Below are 21,757 nucleotides of genomic sequence, written 5' to 3' on the forward strand. Positions count from 1 at the left end.
AATAATAAAGATCAGAAATTATAAAAGTTGTTGCCACATCTACGCACTTTTGGCCAGATAAAAGGAACAAATATTAATGTGACAAAAGTGAAAATAACACATATGTTGAGTTATATACAAAAAGAGTTAAAAAAAACCCAACACAACTAATAGTCCTTATTTATTAAAAAAAAATTCAGAAGTAAGCTTTTCCTGACACTATTAATAAAACAAGAAAAACAAACAAACAAACCAACCAAAACAAACAAAAAAGAAAAAAAGAAAAAGATGAATCTATGTTGCATAGAGTGATTCCAGTACAACCTAGAAATTTGATCAAAAAGGAACTTGGCACACTTTGAAAGCGTCCTTTGAGCTCTGAATGACGCTGCCTCAGAAAAGCGAGTGTGTGGGCCCAGGTCTGTCATTAGCCCATCCCAAGTGACACAAAAGGAATGCTGTCCTTGCTGCAGCTGACCAAGGCAGTACCATGTTCCTGACAAACTCCACTCTTTGCATTATATGGTAGGAGCCCAGAAATGCCATTTTGACATGCAGAAACATTTTGTGTGTTGTTCAGAGAATCAGAGATGCTTGAATTAAACTATTTGCTGACAGATGATTAACCCACAAAGGTAGCTGTTCCATACAGTCACAGCTATACCACCCAAACCAACTATTTGATAAAAACTTTTGCCACATTTGTATGTGTGGGAGAGTAAAGCACACCTGTCTGCTTTCTCAATTAAGAGTGATGATTACAGGCTTCCCAGTAAGGCAGACAGATACTGCTTGTTTCTGTTGGAAATCTCCATAGCAACTACCAGAGTGACTTGCTGTTTTTGTAAAAAATCTTAGCAAGAGCGAAATTACCATCAGTTTGCACAAAATTGCACACATCATGGCCTGTACTTCACACAGTACTTGAAACTGGACTTTTTTTGTTGGTTTTTTTTTTTTGTTTGTTTGGTTTTTTTTTGTTTTGAGGTTTTGGTCTTTTATAAATGAAAGAATGTGTTATAGCAATCAGGAATGCAAAATAACCCACTAAAAGAGTAACGCAAGTATATCCATAGACCATTTTTTGGTTCAGCTGGGGACTTTCTCTTTGAAATGTTTGTCTTCTTACAAAAATGTATACAACATCAAAATGTAGAAGAGGTTTACAATAACTCCAGTGGAATGTTTTAAAATATATGAGAGGTAGGATATACATATATTTGATAAAGCATGAAATTTGACATTAAAGCACATAACCTACTTCCACTGTCAGTGATGTTGTGTTTTTAAGATAGCTAGTAAGATTGTGGTAAGATTGTGATAAGATTGCGGTAAGATTGCTCTGCTTCCAAGTTAAGCAGGCTAACAGGAGGTTACTGATAACAGGAATTTCCTTGGTGCATATAGCATATATTCTGTGTTTTTTCTCATATTCTTTTTGTGTTTTCTAATTTTGACAAAGATAACTCTAAACCTGTATGTGAAAGTGTCACCAGATTAAATAGTGTAACTTTTCCATGGTCTGCCTAGATTCTGCATAAACCAAGCCTTACTTTTCATTTTTTAAGCACATAATGTTTTCTGGAATAGTATTTTCAGTTGCTGTTGCACAACCTGTGGAAGTATACTACAAATATTCAGAAAATATAAGAAGATGTCTATTAAATAATCTGTGAAAGTCCTTACTGGGCAAGAAAAATAAATTTCTGAAGTGCTAAAGCTTGGTAATTTTCTTTCTTTAGATATATAATGGTCATGAGGTAATATTTCCAGGGAAACTACTTTTTAATGAAGGAGTGAAATATTAAATGACCTCTGAGTAACATGGGAGTTAGTACCACAATGACTCTTGTGTTTTTCTTTTAAAGGACCTGCCTACCTTTAGGCACAGGAGACAAAACTCTCCCTTTTTCTTCAAAAATGGTATGGTGGAAAATACAACCATCCTAAGCTATCCTAGGCAGTAGTTTCTTCCCAAGTGAGTTAATCGACCATCTTCAAGCTCCTGAAAGTGTGACTTTAAAAGCACAGCAATGCTGACACAGTCTTAAATGTTACAATTTGCATTGCTCTTTACTTCTTTCCTAACTGAGAATCCTCACTATTAAACAGATTATGCTCAGACCTAAGACAGATAGAAGACAGTTTTAATTCACTGTAATGTGACAGCATCCAGGGAGTAACTGCCCTACTATCCTTTCCCCTTGGGTTTCAAGTATGTCACTGGTATTAATACAGAGCCCTGCACCCAGCAGATTGGTGTTAGTGTGGTAGGCCTGTGGCTCCAGAGTGCCCACAAAATAGCATACAATTCCTCATCTCTGTACAGTTTTAGAATAAGACTGGTTGCTGAAAAATGTAAGGGCTAGATGAAATGGTTATGTTAGTCCCAGTGCTTAAACCTCTTAAATTCCAAATTTTTTAAAAATTTTCTAGTTCAAAGAATTTTAAAGTTTTTAATCCAAAGGGTGAGATGTACAGTGTCACTGATGTCAAAACACCATTTTTTCTTTCTGATGTGGTGCAGCTTACATCCTGTTCCTTCTCTTTAAAACCACATCCCAAATTACAGACCATTAATACAGTTTTATCCATTACATCCCAGGACAGTGCTGTATATCAATTGTTAACACACAGAAACAAATGAAACAATCAAATCTGATTCTCCACAGCATAGCTTTTAAAGGGAAAATAAAGAAGGGTAAAAGTAATATAAAATAACTTTACTGCTCTTGCAAACACCTTGCAGTTTGTATCAAGTGGCATAATCTCACTACAGCACATTGTCAGAGATCCTAAGGTGCAGAGGAACATGTTTTGCACTTCTGATGAGTGCTGTTTGGAAAGTCATTCACCCTAGGTGCTTTTGCATAAAATGATCTCTTTCTGGTTGCATAGAAAACCAGAATTGTCTTTCCAGCACATTACCTCCAGCTGCAGCTGAACTCTGCCTTAACATCTGCCTTCCAGCCTTCATTATTTCTTTCTTCACAAAGAGTCCAACATCTTGGAGCCCTCATATCAGTCTTCATTTCAAACAGCCTCACTTTAAATTCTGGGCCCAGGTTTGCTTTCACTTTGCTGTCTTTTGCAGCAAAACAAGTGTACTAGCCCTCATTTAAGTGTGCTACGTAGCCCAGAGACTGCTTTATTTTTATTTTTTTTTTCTACTTTGTATTCTGAAAGACTAGCTAAACACAATGATATCAAACTATAGTCTTGGAGTGGTGCTGTTTGTAGCAGACTCTGACGGTTTTGTGCCCTAAGCGGACAGCTCTGCTCAGTGTGTTTGTGTGGAGCTGACCAACAGTTTGTGCCAGTTCACTATTCTTTTCCTTAGATCCACTTTGTCAAGCCAGATATAAGCTTCCCCAATCAGTGTCTTTTTCATAAATTTCCCTCCATTGGAGACAAGCAGAATCTGGAAAAACAACAATAATAGCAATAATAGCAACAACAACAATACAAAATAATAACTACCAACATATATATTGCATTTACTAGCAAACATGAGATTCAAAAATGTTGCACTCTGAATCAATATCCAGAGAAAAGAAAGAAAACAGTGACCATAACCCTTATAAAGTCATATAAAGTCATCTTTCCAACAGAAAGGAAAATCTGTGAAAACTGAACCTTCCCCCTCTTCTATTTTGTTATCATGGGATGAAGCAATAAGAAAATGAGAGTCTTGAACTTTAGTGAGCAATTTGTTCAACTGCTGATTACTAAGGACAAATTTTTTTAAGTTACAGGGTAAAGCTTTATCCAGGTGAAGTACTTTTTAAGTGCATGGGAGTCAGAATGTCTACATGTAGTCTAACTCAGAGCAGATTTGTGTGTGAGAAAGTCTGGAGTTCTGGTTTGTAACTTCAGTAAGTGGTAGTTTAACCTAAAATGTAGAGTTAATCTGAAATCCTTCATTGTCTCTGATGAGAGCCACAGAATTGCATCTAGAGTTAAGGCTTTTGTTTGTTCAGCCATGGCAAATGAGAAAGGCAAGGAATAGCCCTGGTACTCATGTGAGCCATGTAGGGCTGGGTGTTCAATGCTCTCCCTGTTATATCATGCAGGCACAAATTTTCTTGCTAGCAGGTTCATGCAAGTAATAGACTTCTCTGAAGGACATGATTAATTTTTGCAAATCTATAGCTTCATTATATGTGTTTCTGGGAGAAATATGTTGGATAATATATATACTTGGAGGGTTGAGTTTATAAATCCTCAGTTGTTAAGTAACTGAAGTAACAAGATGAATGCTGTCTTCCCCCCTCCCCTCCCCACCCCCCATCAACTATGCAAACTTAAAAAAAAAAAAAAAAAAAAAAAAAAAAAAAAAAAAAAAAGAAGAAGAAGAAGACAAATTGTATTTCCACAATAGGATTGGTAGCAGGTTTGTAATATTCAGTCACCGAGCAGACCTCTGGCAATGAGCAAGTGAGGTAATGGAACACTAGGGGGCTTTCACCCTCTGTGTAAACCAGTGCTGGAGAGAAAATAGGGCATTTTGCTACTTAGTTTCAAATATCTAGGCTAACAGAAGAATAGCGGAACTCAAGGATTTTGTACTCCATTGAGATGCTGAAAGAGACCATGTGATAGTAGAGATGTAACAGAACTGTAGAAGAACCAAAGTTTCCAGTAATTGAGAACTTAACATTTTTGAAAGTTTTCCGTTCTGATTTGGGAAACAAAGTGAAAAAGAGAAACTTTGAATTACAATGGATGATTATAAATAAATAAATAAAATAAAAAACAGAAATGAAGAAAATTGCAATAATTTCTTGGATGATCCTCCCAGTTCCCTGGCTAATTTTGATATCAGTGTGTAAGGTTTGTGCCCAGACATCTGAGATGCCTACATGCCCTTTATTAAACAGATTTGAGGAGGGTGCTGAGCTATTAGGGAATTCCCCTTTACTTCACCCATCTCTGGGGAAAAAAGCCAGACTGCCTCCACTCCTGGTGGATATTTTTGGCCACTTGGTAGAGTGTTTCCTGTAGAAATGGACAGTTCAGAAACTGGCAAGTCGAACCAGAACTACTGTGAAAAACATTCTTCTGGAGTTTTCTGATTATGCTCATGTAGGACATTATGTATTTCTAATTGCAGCTTGCCAGTCAGACAGAAGCCAACTAGGGAAGGAGCCAGGAGCTTAGTGCTTTCCAGAAGGGTCCCAGGTGGGTTGCCAAGGAACCAAGAAATCAGGAGAGTGAGTAAGCAAGCTGCAGGGGCTGAGGCAAGTGCCTGTCTGAAACCTGTCAAAATGTTTTCTGCAGAGTGTTTTCATTCTGACACATGAAAAGTTATTGAACAGAAAAAAAATTCTAACAAAATTTTCATCACTTCTGTGCTTGATCCTACTCTCCAGTCCTCTCAAATGGACTCCTAGCATCTGTCTTCTCCAGTTTTTCTGTCTCTCAGCCTTGTTTCTTCCCTGCTCTAGGATTTAAATTTGAGTCTTGTTACCCTGAATAAGCTAGTCTCAGTCTCTAATCATCAGGTTTGCGTCTTCCTTATCCCAAATACTCTTAAACAGATCACCCGAGGTTTTCTTCTCTCTTCTCCTCTGTTTTCTTGGGTTTTTTTTTGTTTGGTTTGGTTTTTTTTTTTGGGGGGGGGGGGGTTGTTCATTTTGTTTGGGGGGGTTGTTTGCTTTTTTTAATTTTGTTTTTGACATTTTCTTTGGTTTGATTTATTTTATTTTTATTTTTTCTAAATAGCTCACAGTCCCATTTCTGTGGCTAATAATCATAGCTTTTGTGGTTGATCTTTGGAGTGCAGATCCTTGCCCTGATTTCTACCTCCATTTGGTTCTCCTTTATCTTTTCAATGTACCTCGTATGACTACCATGTTTCATCTCTTAATCCCTCTCTCGGATCTTATTTGTTTCCAGTTCAATTTCTGGTCTCTACATTCTAGTTTTATTCTGTTTTCTTCTCCCCCAAATCTCCTTTGACAATATCCATCTCTTTCTCCCTAAATGTTCATCACTGAAAATCAGCATTCAATCAATTTCATGCTTTGCCATAGCAGCAAATCCACTGGTAAAAAAATTAAGAGCAGATGTTCTAGGTCACACTGAAGGTTTCTCCAGCCAAACACGTTAGGTAGAGTATCAGAAGAGTGCAGTCATATAGTTACACATTCCCAAAATACCAACAATGATCAGTGGACCATTGATTTCCTGATTCACAAGTGATATGCTTGTATTTAACAGACTTTGTGCCATTTTCCCATGAATTTATCCAATTATCCAACTACTTTTTCCATGAAAATATTTAGCCACCACAATGTATCAAGGAAATAAATTTTACAGATCAACCTCCAAGTTGTGTGAAAACACTGTGGTTTTTTGTTTGGTTCAAATTTATTCCTTGCTACTTTTACAGCCTTCATTCTCTTAAATCTGATGTGCATCACCAGTACATAATCACAGAATTTCTGAGGAAGGGTTGCCAAGTCTCAGACTGGCTGTTCCTATGGCTACCTCCCTCGGTATCTCAGTCCTTTACAATTTGATGGCTCATTTTTCCACAAGACTCTGTAATTTCTTTTTTAGTGGTCAGCTTGCCTCTTATAATTCCATTTTCAAACCATCACTAATTTACAGGAATTATAGCTTTTAAACTTAGGCAAGATTTTATTTACCACTCTGAATATTCCTGGGTAATGTCTTTTACAGAGTCTATTGAATCCATAAGGATATTAGGACACCTTATACAGGGAAAAGAGTATCTATTTTTATTGGCCTTGTTATGTAAGCAACATATTTATTTTAGTTTTAATCATACAATCAATTAGCCTGACATAGGCACTTAGATAATCCACTTTAATTCCATTCATCAAAATGTAGGTGGCGTATTTATGTTTGCCTTACAGATTAAAAGGCATACTAAGCGCGTGTTAGCATGCCCAGAAATTCCTCACTTTAGATTTAATACATGTTTTTAACTTCAGATTAGCATGCAGATAGCCCTGGAACTGTCCACTCCTCGTCACTGAGTAAAGGAGCTCTGAACGGCTGGTTTATACAAATTATCTGTCCATGTGAAAGTAAACAAAGGTAGGTAAAGGACATCATATCTGCATAAAGAAGTAAATCTAACCAAATGATCAAATCTATCTTTAACAAGTGAAACACAGGAGAGGAACTATACCTGAATCAGTTCCACACATCATTTGACATGCCACACACTGAAAATATTGTTGTCATCTGTACAAATGTACATGAAGAATATTTGACTTGGCATAGGAGAATATTTGACTTGGCATAAGCAGTAGCTCTGCAATGTCTGAGATTACGACTATCCTGTCTAATTCTAGACACCACAACTTTTATAGAAGTTGAAGGATTGGATAGAATGATAAAATGATTATGCATTTAGGCAACAGGACATATCAAAGAAATGTGGTTTGCAGGGCCTGGAAAAATGGAGAGGAGAGATGATAACCTTTCACTGTGCAAACTTTTTCTTTTTCTTCCATAAAAAGAAAGCAGATCACTCTTCCTTTGCTTTTTCTGAGAATATTTAAGGACAAGTGAACTTAATTTTAAAATATGGCATATTTACATTAGATATTACACTAAGCTTTCTAAATACATAGTAAAGTACTTTTGTGAGACTTTCTGCACTAGGATGCTTTAAGAACAGATCAAGCTTATAACTTTCAGACCTGGTCTATAAATACCTTTCCTCAAGGTGGAGTGATGGATTAAACTATCTTTTAAAGTCTCCTCCAGCCTGATCTTTTCATTATTATGTAACTGTGTTATTTCCTTTGTAATTTTCTTTTTTCATCAAACAAGTGGGATAGAAGGTTGATTTCAAGTGCGCTTAACAGGATGGACAACATCCAAAATGAGGTTTTAATAAAATGAGAAATTACCTGAAGAGAATGTCCAGCAGGACTCAAGCTAAATCTAAATGTTTCATTGAATGAAGGCTCTCGGTCATGCCTGCATACCCTGGTTTTCTTCTTAATTACTCTTTTTTGGGTAGAGATGTTGACAACGTACAGCTTCACATACAGGTCTGGGGAAGAACAATTCAGTGTGTTAAATACAGTAGCTTAAATAGTCATTGTCAATGATTTCAACAGGGAAACTGTCAAGAGCATGGTAATTTGTAGAGCCAAACTCTGTTCTCCTTAACATTTAACCCAAGAGAATTTTTGTTTAGAATATTGTCATTAAAGCAATAAATACATTGATGTCTTTATGTGTGTATGAAAACAGTGTTAGAGTGAGTTTTTAATTTTTATAAAACTTTTCCACCAAATATAATTTTTCACCAGATAACTTTTTTTTTTTTTATTAACCAAGGGAACTCTAATTTTTATTTATATTTTAAAAGGATTAACTTTTAGCAATCAAATAACAATTTAAAAGAGGATTAACCTCTGGGGGTTAATTTTCTTCTACAAAATATTTTTCCTTTCATTAAAGTTGCTAATAGGGGAAAAAAGAACGTCCAAGAGTCCTACAGAATATGTCATTCTGGTTCAGAAGCGATTTTTTTCCCATTGTAGTAATGGTGTTAAATGATTTCAGATACATCCTACTTTATGTTTTCAAAGTATCTTGAAGCTGTTTTCTCTGCGATACCTGGTAGATGATCTGGAGATTTAAATTTGTATGTGATATTTCTGCACTGAAGGATTTCTACTACCAGCTGTTCTCCATCTGTCTTCATTTCCTTCTTTAATGCAATTTTGATTTCACCCATAACCTGTGTTTTACCTGGAAAAGCAGAAAAGCAACCTTCATTAATGTAGGTAGTTGTACAAAGGGATAAGGTCTCACCTCAACTTTTTCTCCAGACTAAACAATCCCAGTTCCCTTAGCTGCTTCTCACCACACCTGTTCTCCAGACTTCACAAATTTCATTGCACTTCTCTGGACCTGCTCCAAGGCCTCAAAGTCTTTCTTGTAGTGATAGGGATAGCACCTCCTTAAATATATATCTTAGGATGGACAAATGCCTTTCCAAAGTTGCCTCCCTTTTTTTTGCTGTTGTTAGATTGGTTAGTTGTTTTTTGGTGGTGGTAGGTGGGTGGGGGTTGTGGAGTGAGTTTTTTGGGTGTGGGTTTTTTTGTTTGTTTGTTTTATTTTGTTTTTGTTTCCAGTGAGAGTTGAGAAATAAGGTGGTGGCTTTGATTTAGAAATCATTTTTTTGAAAGTGAAATTAGGATAGAAAATGCAGACCCACAGCTCTACCATTTTCCATAGCTTCAATGAGAGAAAGATGAAATGATGGCTAAAATTATTTTTGCTATTTTAATTCAAAGATAACTTCAGCCTGGATCTAAAAGAGGGAACTACACAGCGTCACATCTCAGAAGGCAAAAACTCTCTTCAACCACCTTTGCTGCCTTTCACCCTCAGCATAAATCACTGCCTGAGCCTAAATATACATTCACAGGCTTCTCACAATTTTAGTGTCTTACATAAGGAGACATATCAGACACTGCAGATTCAGCTGTATAAAAGACAGCTTGCCACAGCACATCTGAAATTATGATAACAAACGGCACATTTTGCCCTGGCTTTTTGGGTGGACAAAAGTTCATGCAGCGAAAGAATAACACTATTTAATGTCGTACATATAGAGCAGGCTGAACATTGATTATTTAAAACCTATACTATTGCAATGTATTGCTAAAGGGACAAAAATTCTCTATAACTACAGCTGAGTAAAATATTTTGCACAATACTATAATGATCATTCTGCAATACAGCACAAATATTCTGTTAAAGTAAGACAAATTAGTCTGCAAGCTCTTTTTCTATGTCAGTATGAGAAGATAAGATGGGTTTTACCTACACAAAAGCAGGGAGGGTTTTGCTAGATTTTATTTAGGTTCTCATTTATATGATGATATATTTTAACCTACTTTCCCTCTACTATTGCAATTATTTTTGGGGGGGGGGGGGGCATTGTTTGTTTTGAGTACGCATATTTTGGGGAATTTGACAATACAGTCTGATATCACAAAATTCCTTCTGAGTCAAACATCATTTTCTGTGCCAAAATAATGAAACATTGACACCTTCTTACTCTGAATATATATAAATATGTGAATATCACAACAAATATATTTATTGTTTTTGTCCATTGATGTAATGAAATCAGACATTATAGCTTGAACCTCTAGAAACCCCAGCAGATGGAATAAAGTCCATTTGGCTTGTACTACAATATGATGAAAATAGAATGGAAATAATATGAGTACCTTAACAAGAGTGAAATGACTCCCATGAATGGTAGCAAGAGATAACAGTTTGTCCAAAGATGTAATAAAAAAAAACCCCACAATAATATTATAACTATAGTTCAGAAATATTAGGTAATGCAGTATCAGAAGGGGGAAAACTAGACTGCCAAATAGATGTATATTATTTACTTTTGTGAATCCAAAGAGTAAATAAGGATTTGAACAGAGTATTTTGTACTTAGGATGTGCAAAAATACTGTAGAGATAACATATTTCCTAAGAACAACAGCTATAAATTAATTAAATGAAACCAAAGTACTTAAGGATTGTTCTTTCGAGAAGTAGCTGTTCTGTAGGGAAACCTGTTGATCACTTGAGGAGCAGACCAACATGAAAACAAAGTTTATTTATATAATTTCTGCTAAATTTGTAGGTCAGACGTAAGAAGAACTATTATATTATATTTAAATGTAAACCAAAGACATGTTGCATTATAGGAACACCTAGGAACTTCCCTATTTACTTTGGCAGATAGCTGCTCAGGTGGTGATATCTCATTCTGCTTAGTGTTTTGGACATATGGTCTGATGAAATTAAAAAAAATCAAGCCTCAGAGGTGGATGGATATAATTAGATGCAGGTCTTTAAGGAATTTATATTATTAGAAAAAGAAACAGGAAATAAGCTCAAGGATAAACTGCTGACCTCAGGAGCAAATGTTACCCAGTTTTGCTAAGGAAAGCTACAAGTTTTAAAAGTGGTAAACAAACTAAAAAAAAAAAAAAAACCTGATGTTTTCTGACTTAGTGGTGCAGATGATACAATATTTTGAAATTTCCCATTTCTCATAAAACCATCCTATCACAGGGAGGTATACACAGTGAACAGAAATTGGTGTAAGTACCACAATACGATGTGTTTTCTTTCCGGTTAGTATAGACAGTGGCTCAGTGCACATTTACTGTACAAACAATAAGAATTGAGCCCACACTGCTAGTGCAGTGGAACAAGCTGTTTCATTTCACAGCTTGGCCAAGTCATTTATAGCCCATAAAAAATGACTTAACACATGGTGGCATATGTAACTCTATAAAGCTTTCTTTCAGAAGGAGGTGGAAGTTGGCATTTGTATACACAAATATATTCATACGCATACTCAAGCTAGCGCAGTATGTTAACACTCTTGTGCTATAAACCTAGTAGGCACACTATCATGATAACTGAAGACGAAATTTTTGGTAAGAACCTGCCTATTCATTCCTTACATCATGATTTTCAGATTTCCCCCCTCAGATTTATACTGCAGCTCTGAGCTCTTCAGTGAAATATGCTTAAAGTCTTGCTCATCCCTCCCTGGAACTACACACTGGTGAGCACAGTCGTGTGTGCTGCACAGCCTGAGTACCAGAACAGATGCTTCTGCACTGACTCTTCATGTGAAAAACAGGTAATGCTATTAAATTAATAGATTTTCTTTTGTATACCTATGTTGCCTGGTACAGTGGTAGCAGCCCACTATGGAGATGCTATTTCAATATCATTAAATAAGTATGATTACTGAAATAATGATTGCTAATAAGAGTAATAAGGGTATGAGAAAGGCTGTGATAATTTTAATAAAGCTCATTGTGTCTCATATATGACAGAAAGCCAATTCCATCTTCCAGGACCATGTGAGTGTTTTCTGGCTGACTATAGGGGACACAGGAAATTTTAGCACAAAAATGAATACTTTTAACTGTTACTAAACTACCTGCATAATCTGTCTAACAGAGCAATGAGGGATGATCCTTTCCATTAATTAGGATAAACATGGAATCAGCTCAGCCAAAACTGGGAAAATGTGTTAATCCAAATTTTGCTCATGAGAGATGGATAGAAATGTTTGCAGAGTATTCTACAATATATGCAGCATTCCCTGGAGGGCTGAAGCCTGAAAACATTGTTTACAGTAATATGGAAATGGTTCCTAAAGTTTTTACTAGCTGAGAGAGATATCCTTTTCTTTCATGTCCTGTCAAGAATTCTCTGTTAAATGCACTTTCTTTCTTTCTTTTTTTTTTTTAAGTTTGTAAACTTCCATCAAAAATCTTTATATTCTAAAGCATCCACTTTTCATTGAAATACATACTTCGTATTTTCCCTCTTATTCAGCACTCAGCAGTACCATTATTTTTCATTGACAGTAATACTGATTCCCTCAAACTGCTATAATAGAAATATCCTAAAGTTGGTATTTCATTACTCTGTTGAACTGACATGTGTGGTTTAAATCCACAGAGGTATATTCAAACAAGAAATATCATATTAAAACATAGAACTGAAGAAAAAGCACAAGGACAGCACAGCACTTAGGTAAATGCATTCACAGAGCTTTGTGATGAAGACTGAAATAATGGAAAGAAAAAGGGAAATGAAAATGTGCTCCTCTTTACAGAGTTCATGAACTGCGAAAAAGATGTTAAGTAAAAGACATCACTTAAATCACTTGAAAACCAATGGTGAGGCTCAAAATGATAAATCTATGTTCCAAGTGGCCTGAATGTCTCTACAGAGGAGGTCTTGGTCTTCTACAGAGATGAGTATCAGAAGTCTTTCTGAGTTTCTGAACTTTCATGGGGAATGAGTGAGACAGGGAAGTCCTCTTACAAGTAAGGATATCTGGGAATTATGGATAATGGAAGAATGTGAAAGGTTAGTAGCAGAGAAGTAAGCAGGGGAAAAAATGTAGCGCAAGATTTCCAGTATAATGACCTAAAACCTTTATTCAGGGCTTTTAAGAGGAGAAAAAGACAAAGTCAGAAACTAACTCCTGGAAATCTCACATCACAAATGTTGAGGCCTCTCCTTGATGCCACACAGAACACAGGTACTCAGTTCCCTGTGCTGGGAGCTGAGTCTGTCTCAAGTACAGGGTCTTGAGGCTACGGCTAGTGGTTCTTCAACTAGATTTGACAACAATTACGCCTGCCATTGTGAAATGTTTCTGATGAAAAGTTTCCCAAAATTATGTGCCCTAGAAAAGGTGAATAAGAAGTCACAGTTTTTATAAACATTTAATCATGTCAGTATGTCTGACTGCCTGAGAACTCCCCTTAAATTTTCTGAAGTCACTGAAGCAAATGCCATCTATTTGTACATATGAAACAACCTAATCCTTTTGTAACTCATCAAAAATCTTTTTCAGATCTTGGCCAGTACATAAGTGAACTTGTGTAATTAACTGAATCTTTTCAATAATGAATACAAAGAATTACCTCATAGTGAGCTAATGCTCTGACAGTTCCCGTAGATATGCTTTGTGGCAACTGTCTTTAATCCAAAATTATTTTTGTTGTTGTTTGGTTTTTTCTGTCTTATCCCACAGTACAGTAATACTGTTTTGAGAGTTAATGCCTCACAGACATTATGCACTGAGGCTTGATTTTATCAAGAATCTCTGAGATTCAGCATTGCTCTTCTGAAGAGGAGTGTTGGAGTCTTGCTTACAATTTGTGTTTAAAAATTAAAGCTGTGCATATGGGAATTGAAAGAAGTGGTTTGGAAGTCCTCACAAACTGTAAGTGCAACATAGACTCTTTGCATAATATGACCTAAAAATTACCTGTTGGTTTTTTAATGTAAAATACCCCAAATTTAGAAAAATATTTTTTAGTGTTGTACACTCATTATTAATTTGCAATAAAATATAGAAAACATTTTATTTTTTATTATCACCCATGAATGTTGTTCCACTACCTTCTGGAACTACGTACACTTTTTAAACAATTTTAATCAATTTAGAGCAAAAAGTAAAAACTTTGTGGGTTTTGTTTTTTTTTTTTTTCCCAACCAAAAATATAGACAAGCCTGAGGAGAGAGACCTGATAGACCTACTGAATATCTGCTTGGAATTGCCTCAAAAATATGAAACTGTACTATCCCTTTGGATAGTGTTCATGACTTGCTGAGCTAGTGCCAGGCCATGGTTAGTTGCCACACCAGCTGACATGCTACAGCAACACCAAGCAAAACCTTCTGAAGAACAGTAAAGTATCACATGAAACTCCTGTTAAATTACCTGAGCAACCTGCTGGGGGAAAGAAAAAGAAGTTTCTATATTCAGTCTGTGCAGGCACACTTTCTTACAGAATGCCAGTCTCTCAGTTTTGTCGCCTAACTCAGTAAAAAAAAAACATTAACAGCTGTAGAAAATCCTAGAAATAAGTCAGACTGCTTAATATGTGTATGGAATATTAAATGATTGAAGCCAGAGAAAAATTCATAGGATCTGTACCCATTAGTATTTGACATTATTTAGTGGTTTGAACAGCTGTTCTGAGTTTCTAACACAAGTAATTAAAGACTCAGAACATCAGTAACAGGGACAATCAAAGCTACTAAAAATCATTTCATATTATGACCTGTTTCTGGAAGGAAAAATATCTTTTCCTAAAAGCAATTTTTTTCAGTAGTAATGAATGTGATTTGCTCTGAATTTATCTCATTCAAATTCAAAGTAAAGTATCTGGATTAATTATGTGAAATTGACTTCTTTTTGGCCTCTCTGAGAGCACTATCAAGCTGCCTATCTGAAGTAAAAAAATGCTACATATTAACACTCAAAGTTTCTCTGTCCATTTTAATGGGTTTATTGTCTGTGGCAGAGGGGCTAATTATTCCTGTAAATTGATTACCATTATGAAACTCAGGGCTTCATGGCTGACTATCTTGAAGGTCATGTTGTCTCAGATGGGATTTCAGCACAACTTTACCCACTCACCTTCAAATTTTGACATAAAATTCACACAGTAAAACTCAGTTGAACAGATACAGCCGTCTACATTAGACAGAATTAAGCCTGAAGTGATCATCATGTTGTAAATTAATAGAAATGGTTACCATTGTAATAATCAATATTTCTGTCTCAGGCCCTTTGTGATGGGTATTCTCAACTCCATACACAACTGTTTCTTGTATAATTTTGGTTTCCTTCCCTGAACAATAGTAATGCCAGTAGAAGCTATCAAAAGACAAAATGTAAAAAAGATAGTATCATTATTTTCATTTTGAAAGGAATCAAGGCTTAAGGAGCATAAAAAGCTGTCTAACATTGCCCAAGGCAGCAGCAAAAATCATAATGTAATCCTGTTTACATTTTTAATCCTGAGTCACGTGGAATAAGATACAGTATCCTTTGTGTACCTGTGGTTTTGAGGGGGTCTGTATTCTATATTTACATTAATTATTTGCACAAAATTATAAGCAATTATAAACAGTCTTCTAATCAGAAGGGTTAGGCAACTACAGCTACAGACAGTAATTTAAACTGAATTACTTTTGAAACCTATCTCAGAGAAATGCAGAGAGAATATAACAAGGAGATTTCAAGATCCATGCTGAACTTCCTTTCTCCATGAGACAAACAAGCTGTAACAAAAGGAGCACTTTTTTTTACAGAGAATGTTTCAAGATACATAAGGCAAGTCTGCTCCAGTACTGAGCAGTGTACTGTCTGATTCTGAAAGCTGTTTGTTATGCTTTGAAAACAGGCACTGGTAATGGCAGAATTAACTCCTCTGCTGTCAAAGACAAAACTAGCGCCACTGAAAACTATTAACACTGTTGTAGAGTCTCTCTCAAGTCTTTACTCATAAAACTACCATCCTAGTGCTCAGACAAACAAACTGCAAAGGAAATCTGGTCTGTTTATTTTTTGTCCTTTAGCAGAGATAATTTTTGTAAATAACCCTCTCTATACACAGCTAGTGATGAGATATGCTAGGTCTTTCTATGTAGGATAGGGAAATAAATGAGTGTGTTACCTGTATGCAGTTACAGCAGGGAACTTCAAGGAATAGAACATAATTGCCAGGGAGGAATTTGGCTAGCTCAGTGGTTATGTTTAATAAACGATTGCAGCAGATTGATGCTTTAAACTCTTCCTGGTGAGGTGTTCTCTTAAGAAAATTATACCATCCTTGGCACCAGTCTAGCTGCAAAAACTATCTTTACCTGTAACTAATCATTGATTCATACTCATGTTAAAATGGCATACATGGATACTGGCGCTGAAAGAGTTGTCTTCACACTCCTGCTTCCCACACAGTTTCTCCAGTATTATCTCCTTTAGCTGTAGATGTTTGTATAGCCACCTAGTCTTGGAAGAAATTATTCTGCTACCTGCTACCTCAGATCCCCCCCAAAAGTGTATTGATAATGGATTAATAACACAACTTTATTCTTCATATGCTTTATGCCACCATGGAGGATGAAATAAGACTGCATCAAGGGAAGAACGACATTTTTCAGCAGCAAAGCTGCTTTATGACAAAGTGTGCTATATGAAGCAGCTGTGGACTGGTAAAATAATTCAGAGAGGAAAGGACTGCTGGTTTCCAGTTTAACCCCACATTTACAGTAGGGCTAACTTCCAAATTAGATGGAACAGATCTTGCATGCAGACTTTTGAAAATCTGCAAGAGAGCCTTCACAACTTCTCTGGGCAACTGTTCATGGTGATTTGTTTGTTTGTTTTCCTTATATTCAGTTAGAAATTCCCTTACTTGAGATTGTGAATGTTATCTATTTTGGTTTTCTTGCTGTTTTGTTTTTATTTTTTGTTTTGTTGCTGTTGGGATTTTTTGGTTTGGGTTTAGGTTTTTTTTGGTGGATTGGTTGCTTGGTTTTTTTCTGTAGAGCTCATTTCCTGATGATTAATGAAATCCTCTGCCTCTTGAAGACACTTGCATTGAACCTTAATCATCTTAGTGGCACCCAGATCAGACACATCATTCTGGATGGGGCGTCACAAGCACCCAGTGGAAGTACATAATAATTTCCTATAACCTGCTCCCTGCACACAGCCTTGTACCCAGTAGACAATGAAAAAAAGGCATTTTCCAAACTGGCATTGTGTAAAGAAAAGTTGTTGGTGCCATTTTACCAGTGACTTTCTCGGAGAAAACTTGATTTGAAGAGTGTTTTATACAAATTCTGTTGAGCAGAACTGAGAGGACACCACATATTTTAAGATGAGGCCAGGTCTATTGTTTGTGAGAAAAGGACATTTTCTCCAATGGCAGCACTTTCAGAATTTCTGAAATTGCTTTGAGCATCAATTGTATGCTTTTAGTTTCACTCATTTTAAAGATGCTTGAAGAATATTGAATCTGCTTTGTTGTTCCTACATTATTGCCCAATTGTTTAAAAATAAATAGTGTCCAAAAAAAAATCCCTTTTCATAGACCATCTATTTCACTGTCAACAAGAAAGGAATGCTGCCTCAGGACAAAAGCATTAAATATAGCTGTGGTGCTATCAACAAGTTAGTACTCCTGCATGAAAGCAAGTCCAGTTGTTTATTTGAGAATTTTGCTGCAGGAGATATAAATCATCAGTGCTGTAGCATGAATGTAACCCCAGGTCTTCATTGCTTAGTTTTGCTGCAGGGAACTGGAAAGATTAGATGCATGCATCTTTCTGGTTAGCCATGTATGGTTGGGTTTGCTCTTTATATAAATGGAAGATTGGTTGTGACTCCCAATGACTTCTAATACCAAGAATGTGAGTTCATGAAGTGAGCTAGACTAAGCTGAATATGAAGAGTTTATATAAACACAGCTTGGCAGAGTTCAGAAGGGAGAAGGTTTGCTCCTATCTCTTTGACCTAACTGTAAAGATGAAAGGTAACAGCCTTGATTGTTTTGGTCAGGTATGCTCAAGAGGTGTGACTGTGGCAGGGGCTGTATGCCCATGTGGTAACAGCCCATTGGGATCTATTCAGTGTTTAAGGATACTTAATTCCTTGTTACCATTCCCAAGGGTAATTCTAAACGCTGAAATTCAGACTTTGTTCTTGCTTTGGTATATATATGCCTGATTTAACTGTGAGCTTCTCACTCCCCAAACTTTCAAGGTCTGTGCTTCCAAACAGTCACGTGGTACAGATTGTAAGGACTTTCCTATATCCTCTGACTAGTTCCTACATCAGTTTTGTCCCTTCTTCTGAGTTTTGTCCCTTCTTCTGAGTTTTGTCCCTTCTTCTGAGTTTTATCTTTGTTCCTCTAATAACTCCCACAATTCTTTTTCTTCACCTCTTCAGCCATGGAAGGCAACCCTACTCTGATACTTGTTTTCAATTAATAAACAGCTCTTCAGTGTCTCAACACTGAAGAGTTTTGAACCCAGAAGAAATCACTGAAGCATGAGAAACAGAACTTGCTTGAACTACTGAGGATTTTTCCATGTTTGTCCTTAGGCCTAGTTATAAAATTACTACCCTCCTATATATCCCATTACCCACTTATGACAAATATGAGGTATCTTCTGTAAAAAATGAGGGAGTTACTAATTATAAATCTTATGCTTTAATTTTAGTTGCTTGTGTTTTTCTGTTGGTGTGTTGTTGTTATTTTCCCCTCAAGTTGAAGTTATGAATGTGGTTTTTTTACAGTGATCTACAGTGAAGTAAACAGAGATGAAGCCACTATCTCCACAGAGGTACAGATTTCTGAGAAAACAATATATAGTTTCTATAGGCAACTCAGCGGGTTTCTTGACAGCCTTGCCTCAGGTCAACAATGGAGTCTGTTATCTGTGAGTGTGTTTTGAGGGTGAAATTCTTTCAGCACCAACTCTTATGAGGGACAAAACCAATTAACTCCAGGTACTGTGAATTATGAGTGTTCCTTCTTCTCTTTGTAATAAGCCTTGTCAATCACTGAATCTGTAGAAGAATTCTGCAGAATGTCTGTGTCATCTCTACAATGTTCTTTGGGGATTTATTTTTTCTTAAAACAGCACAGTGAGATTTGAAACATGAAGAAAAAGAAGTGTGTGGCATTCCTCAACTAGAACCAAAGATGAAACTTGTTTTATTACTGCATTGATCACTAATCCTGGCAGAATTCTTGTCACATTGTGTGTAAGTAAATCAGACTGATTAACAATATTGAACTTGGAGAGCTGAAAGTACTGTGTTACATAGCTGCAGCAAAAACAGCATTAGTGTTTGCAATCTAAAGCTGCACAAAATTGGTCCTTAATTTAGATTTGTGGCCTTTAATGGAATAAACATGTTTACTGTTATCCTGATATGTCTTTGTTTTGAAGATAGATATGTTGTATCTGAGTAACCTATCAACCCAAGATTTCTCCTCTATTCCAGTTTTCACATCTTAATTAGAATCTTTTCTAACAACAACAAAAACCCAAACCAAACTAAAACACACACACAAAAAAAAACACTCTGCAGCAAACAACAAATTGACCCCATCTTGTGCTGATTCTTAGTTTAAGCTAATTATGGAACTTAACACTACAAATGTTAATTGCACTTGCTGTGAGCACAGCAGCCATTTTAGAACTACAGACCAAATCATATTAGCATTTTTATCAAATAAAGTTAAATGTGCTTAAAAGTTACTTCATGTTGCATACAGAATAAAAATTTTACAGTAACTGTCACCTAACGTCTGTTGGAGACAGATGCTGCTAGAATTCATCTGCCTAAATATTCATGTCTATATCTGAGCTAGATGTGAAGGCTCCTTTTACAGCAAGAGGAGAGCAATTGCTTGTCTAGAATGTGCCCTGTCTTATTTGTAAACTAATCTCTAAAGTAGGTCAGATGAATTGTATCTTCGAAATTATTATTTCTTCCCATTCGTTGTAAGATTTCACTTAAGTGGCTGATTCTTCTTTAAGTCCCATGATAAAATTTCTCACTGCATTATCTACTTCAGAGATAACAGCTGTAGAAGAATGTTAGATTAGATTTCTTTTATATAGTAGAAGTAAAAACCTTAGGTTTTTAATTAGACAACACAGAAATAGAATGAGTATGCAACTAATGTAAATCCAAAAATTCCTAGACAGGTCCTGTCTGAAAAATCTAAAGAATCAAACCAGAGTTCTCCCTTTCCTCTATTTGAGATTCAAAACAAGGTGTCAAGGGAATCACTAATAATTAAATTATTCAACATTTGTTTGGGTTTTGTGGGGTTTTTTGTTCGTTGTTTTGGTTTGTTTTGGGTGTGATAGAGGGGTTTTGGATGGGTTTTTTTTGGGAGGTTGGTTTCTTTGTTTGGGTTTGGGTTGGGTTGTGGGGTTTTTGTTTGGTTTGGTTTTGTTTTGCCCTTTTTTTTTTTTTTTTTTTTTTTTTTTTTTGCTAAAACCATTAAATTAGACAAGTAGGATTCATTGCTGTCTGAGAGCACCTTTTTTGCTATCTATTGCAGTCACAGATACTGACATTTATTTTCCAGTTTATAAAAGCCCGTGAAACAAAAGGGTTATTTTTAATAAGAGAGAACATCACAGGCACAGATGGAGTATTTTCTTCAGAATGCAGAAGTGTATGCATATATATATGCATTTGGACAAATGTATGCATATGTATTTTTGGAGATGACCCAATCCTAGGAATTTACATATATTAAACCTACCTTCACTAGGCAAAAACTATTATCTTATTGAACTAACTGACACTACATCTGTGGCCTTGAATTCAAGTTTATGAAGTTATAGCTAACTAAATTAACTTAGATTGTCAGCTCTGCTTTTTAGACTGAATATATCACAGAATCACCAAGGTTGGAAGAGACCTCAGAGATCATCAAGTCCAACCTGTCACCACAGACCTCAGACTTGTTCTGGTGCTGGATACCTGGGAGAAGAGACCAAACCTCTCCTGGCTACAACCACCCTTCCAGTAGTTGTAGACAGCAATAAGGTCTCTCCTGAGCCTCCACTTCTCCAGGCTAAACAATCCCGGCTCACTCAGCCTCTCCCCGTAGGGCTTGTGCTCGAGGCCTCTCACCAGCCTCATTGCCCTTCTCTGGACACATTCAAGTGTCTCAATATGTGTTACTATATACATTTTCCACTTGACATTGTTCATAAATCTTACCTTCCATTTTCAATCTATCAGTTTAAAAGAACATCCAAATACTGACATTAGTACAGAGACCAACTAGAGGAGGGGAAAAAAAAGAGACCTGGAACACTCTTTCTCAGAGACTTTCCCTCAGTGAGGTGTGGTAGAAAGAAATAAATGTTCATCATTGTTCACTTCTTTGTTGTTTGATTTCTGGTGGAATATGGCAGCTGACACCTTTATCTCCTTAATTTCATGCAACTCAGGCACAAAGGAGTTTTCTCACCAAACTGATCATAGAGGATGACAGTATGAAAAAGAGGTATGTATGTTTTCTTTTTATATATATCTGTTTTAAAGATTAATAGAAAACTGGATTCTCATATGATGTAAGCTTATACTTAGATGTCTGCTTAATTATCTGTTACTGGCTTTGCTGGAACAGAATCACAGGCTGGCCATGTGCTGCAGACCACTAACATTTCTGAGTCAGCCAGGATAGCTGACTGGAGATGGCTCACAGGTGTATTCCAGACCACCAGCATCACACTCAGTAAAAAGGAGTTTGCTAGTTAGAAGGGAGTTTTCTGCTTCAGTTTCCTTCGTGTATTTCTGCTCAAGGACTGCATTCCTGGGCTGCTGTACCTTTGGTGGGTTGAGTACAACTTACATATATATTTTTTTTAATTGGTGTATGTAT

At 36.3% G+C, this 21,757-nt stretch overlaps 1 protein-coding gene and 1 long non-coding RNA gene across 5 annotated transcripts in view; one reads left to right on the forward strand and one right to left on the reverse strand.

Annotated features, from left to right (window-relative positions):
• Positions 1-3,126: 3,126 nt before the first annotated feature.
• Positions 3,127-21,757, reverse strand: part of PCLO (piccolo presynaptic cytomatrix protein) — a 353,643-nt gene continuing 335,012 nt past the window's right edge. The window contains exons 24-26 of the mRNA XM_068167826.1: positions 8,590-8,724; positions 7,872-8,017; positions 3,127-3,400 (exon numbers count right to left, since the gene is read on the reverse strand). Of these exons, the coding sequence (XP_068023927.1) occupies positions 3,260-3,400; positions 7,872-8,017; positions 8,590-8,724 (422 nt within the window). The 3' untranslated portion in view covers positions 3,127-3,259. The remainder of the gene's footprint in view (positions 3,401-7,871; positions 8,018-8,589; positions 8,725-21,757) is intronic.
• LOC137456422 (uncharacterized) overlaps positions 11,378-21,757 on the forward strand; it is a 39,268-nt gene continuing 28,888 nt past the window's right edge. Inside the window, exons 1-3 of one of the 4 annotated variants that reach the window (XR_010991028.1) lie at positions 11,378-11,646; positions 18,634-18,846; positions 21,324-21,379. This is a non-coding gene — a long non-coding RNA (uncharacterized lncRNA). The other 3 variants (XR_010991031.1, XR_010991029.1, XR_010991030.1) reach the window with 3 other exon arrangements.

The sequence above is a fragment of the Melanerpes formicivorus genome, unplaced genomic scaffold (genome assembly GCF_026170545.1).
Source record: "Melanerpes formicivorus ecotype bairdi unplaced genomic scaffold, bMelFor1.0.p_v2 SCAF_3, whole genome shotgun sequence".
Taxonomy (NCBI): domain Eukaryota; kingdom Metazoa; phylum Chordata; class Aves; order Piciformes; family Picidae; genus Melanerpes; species Melanerpes formicivorus.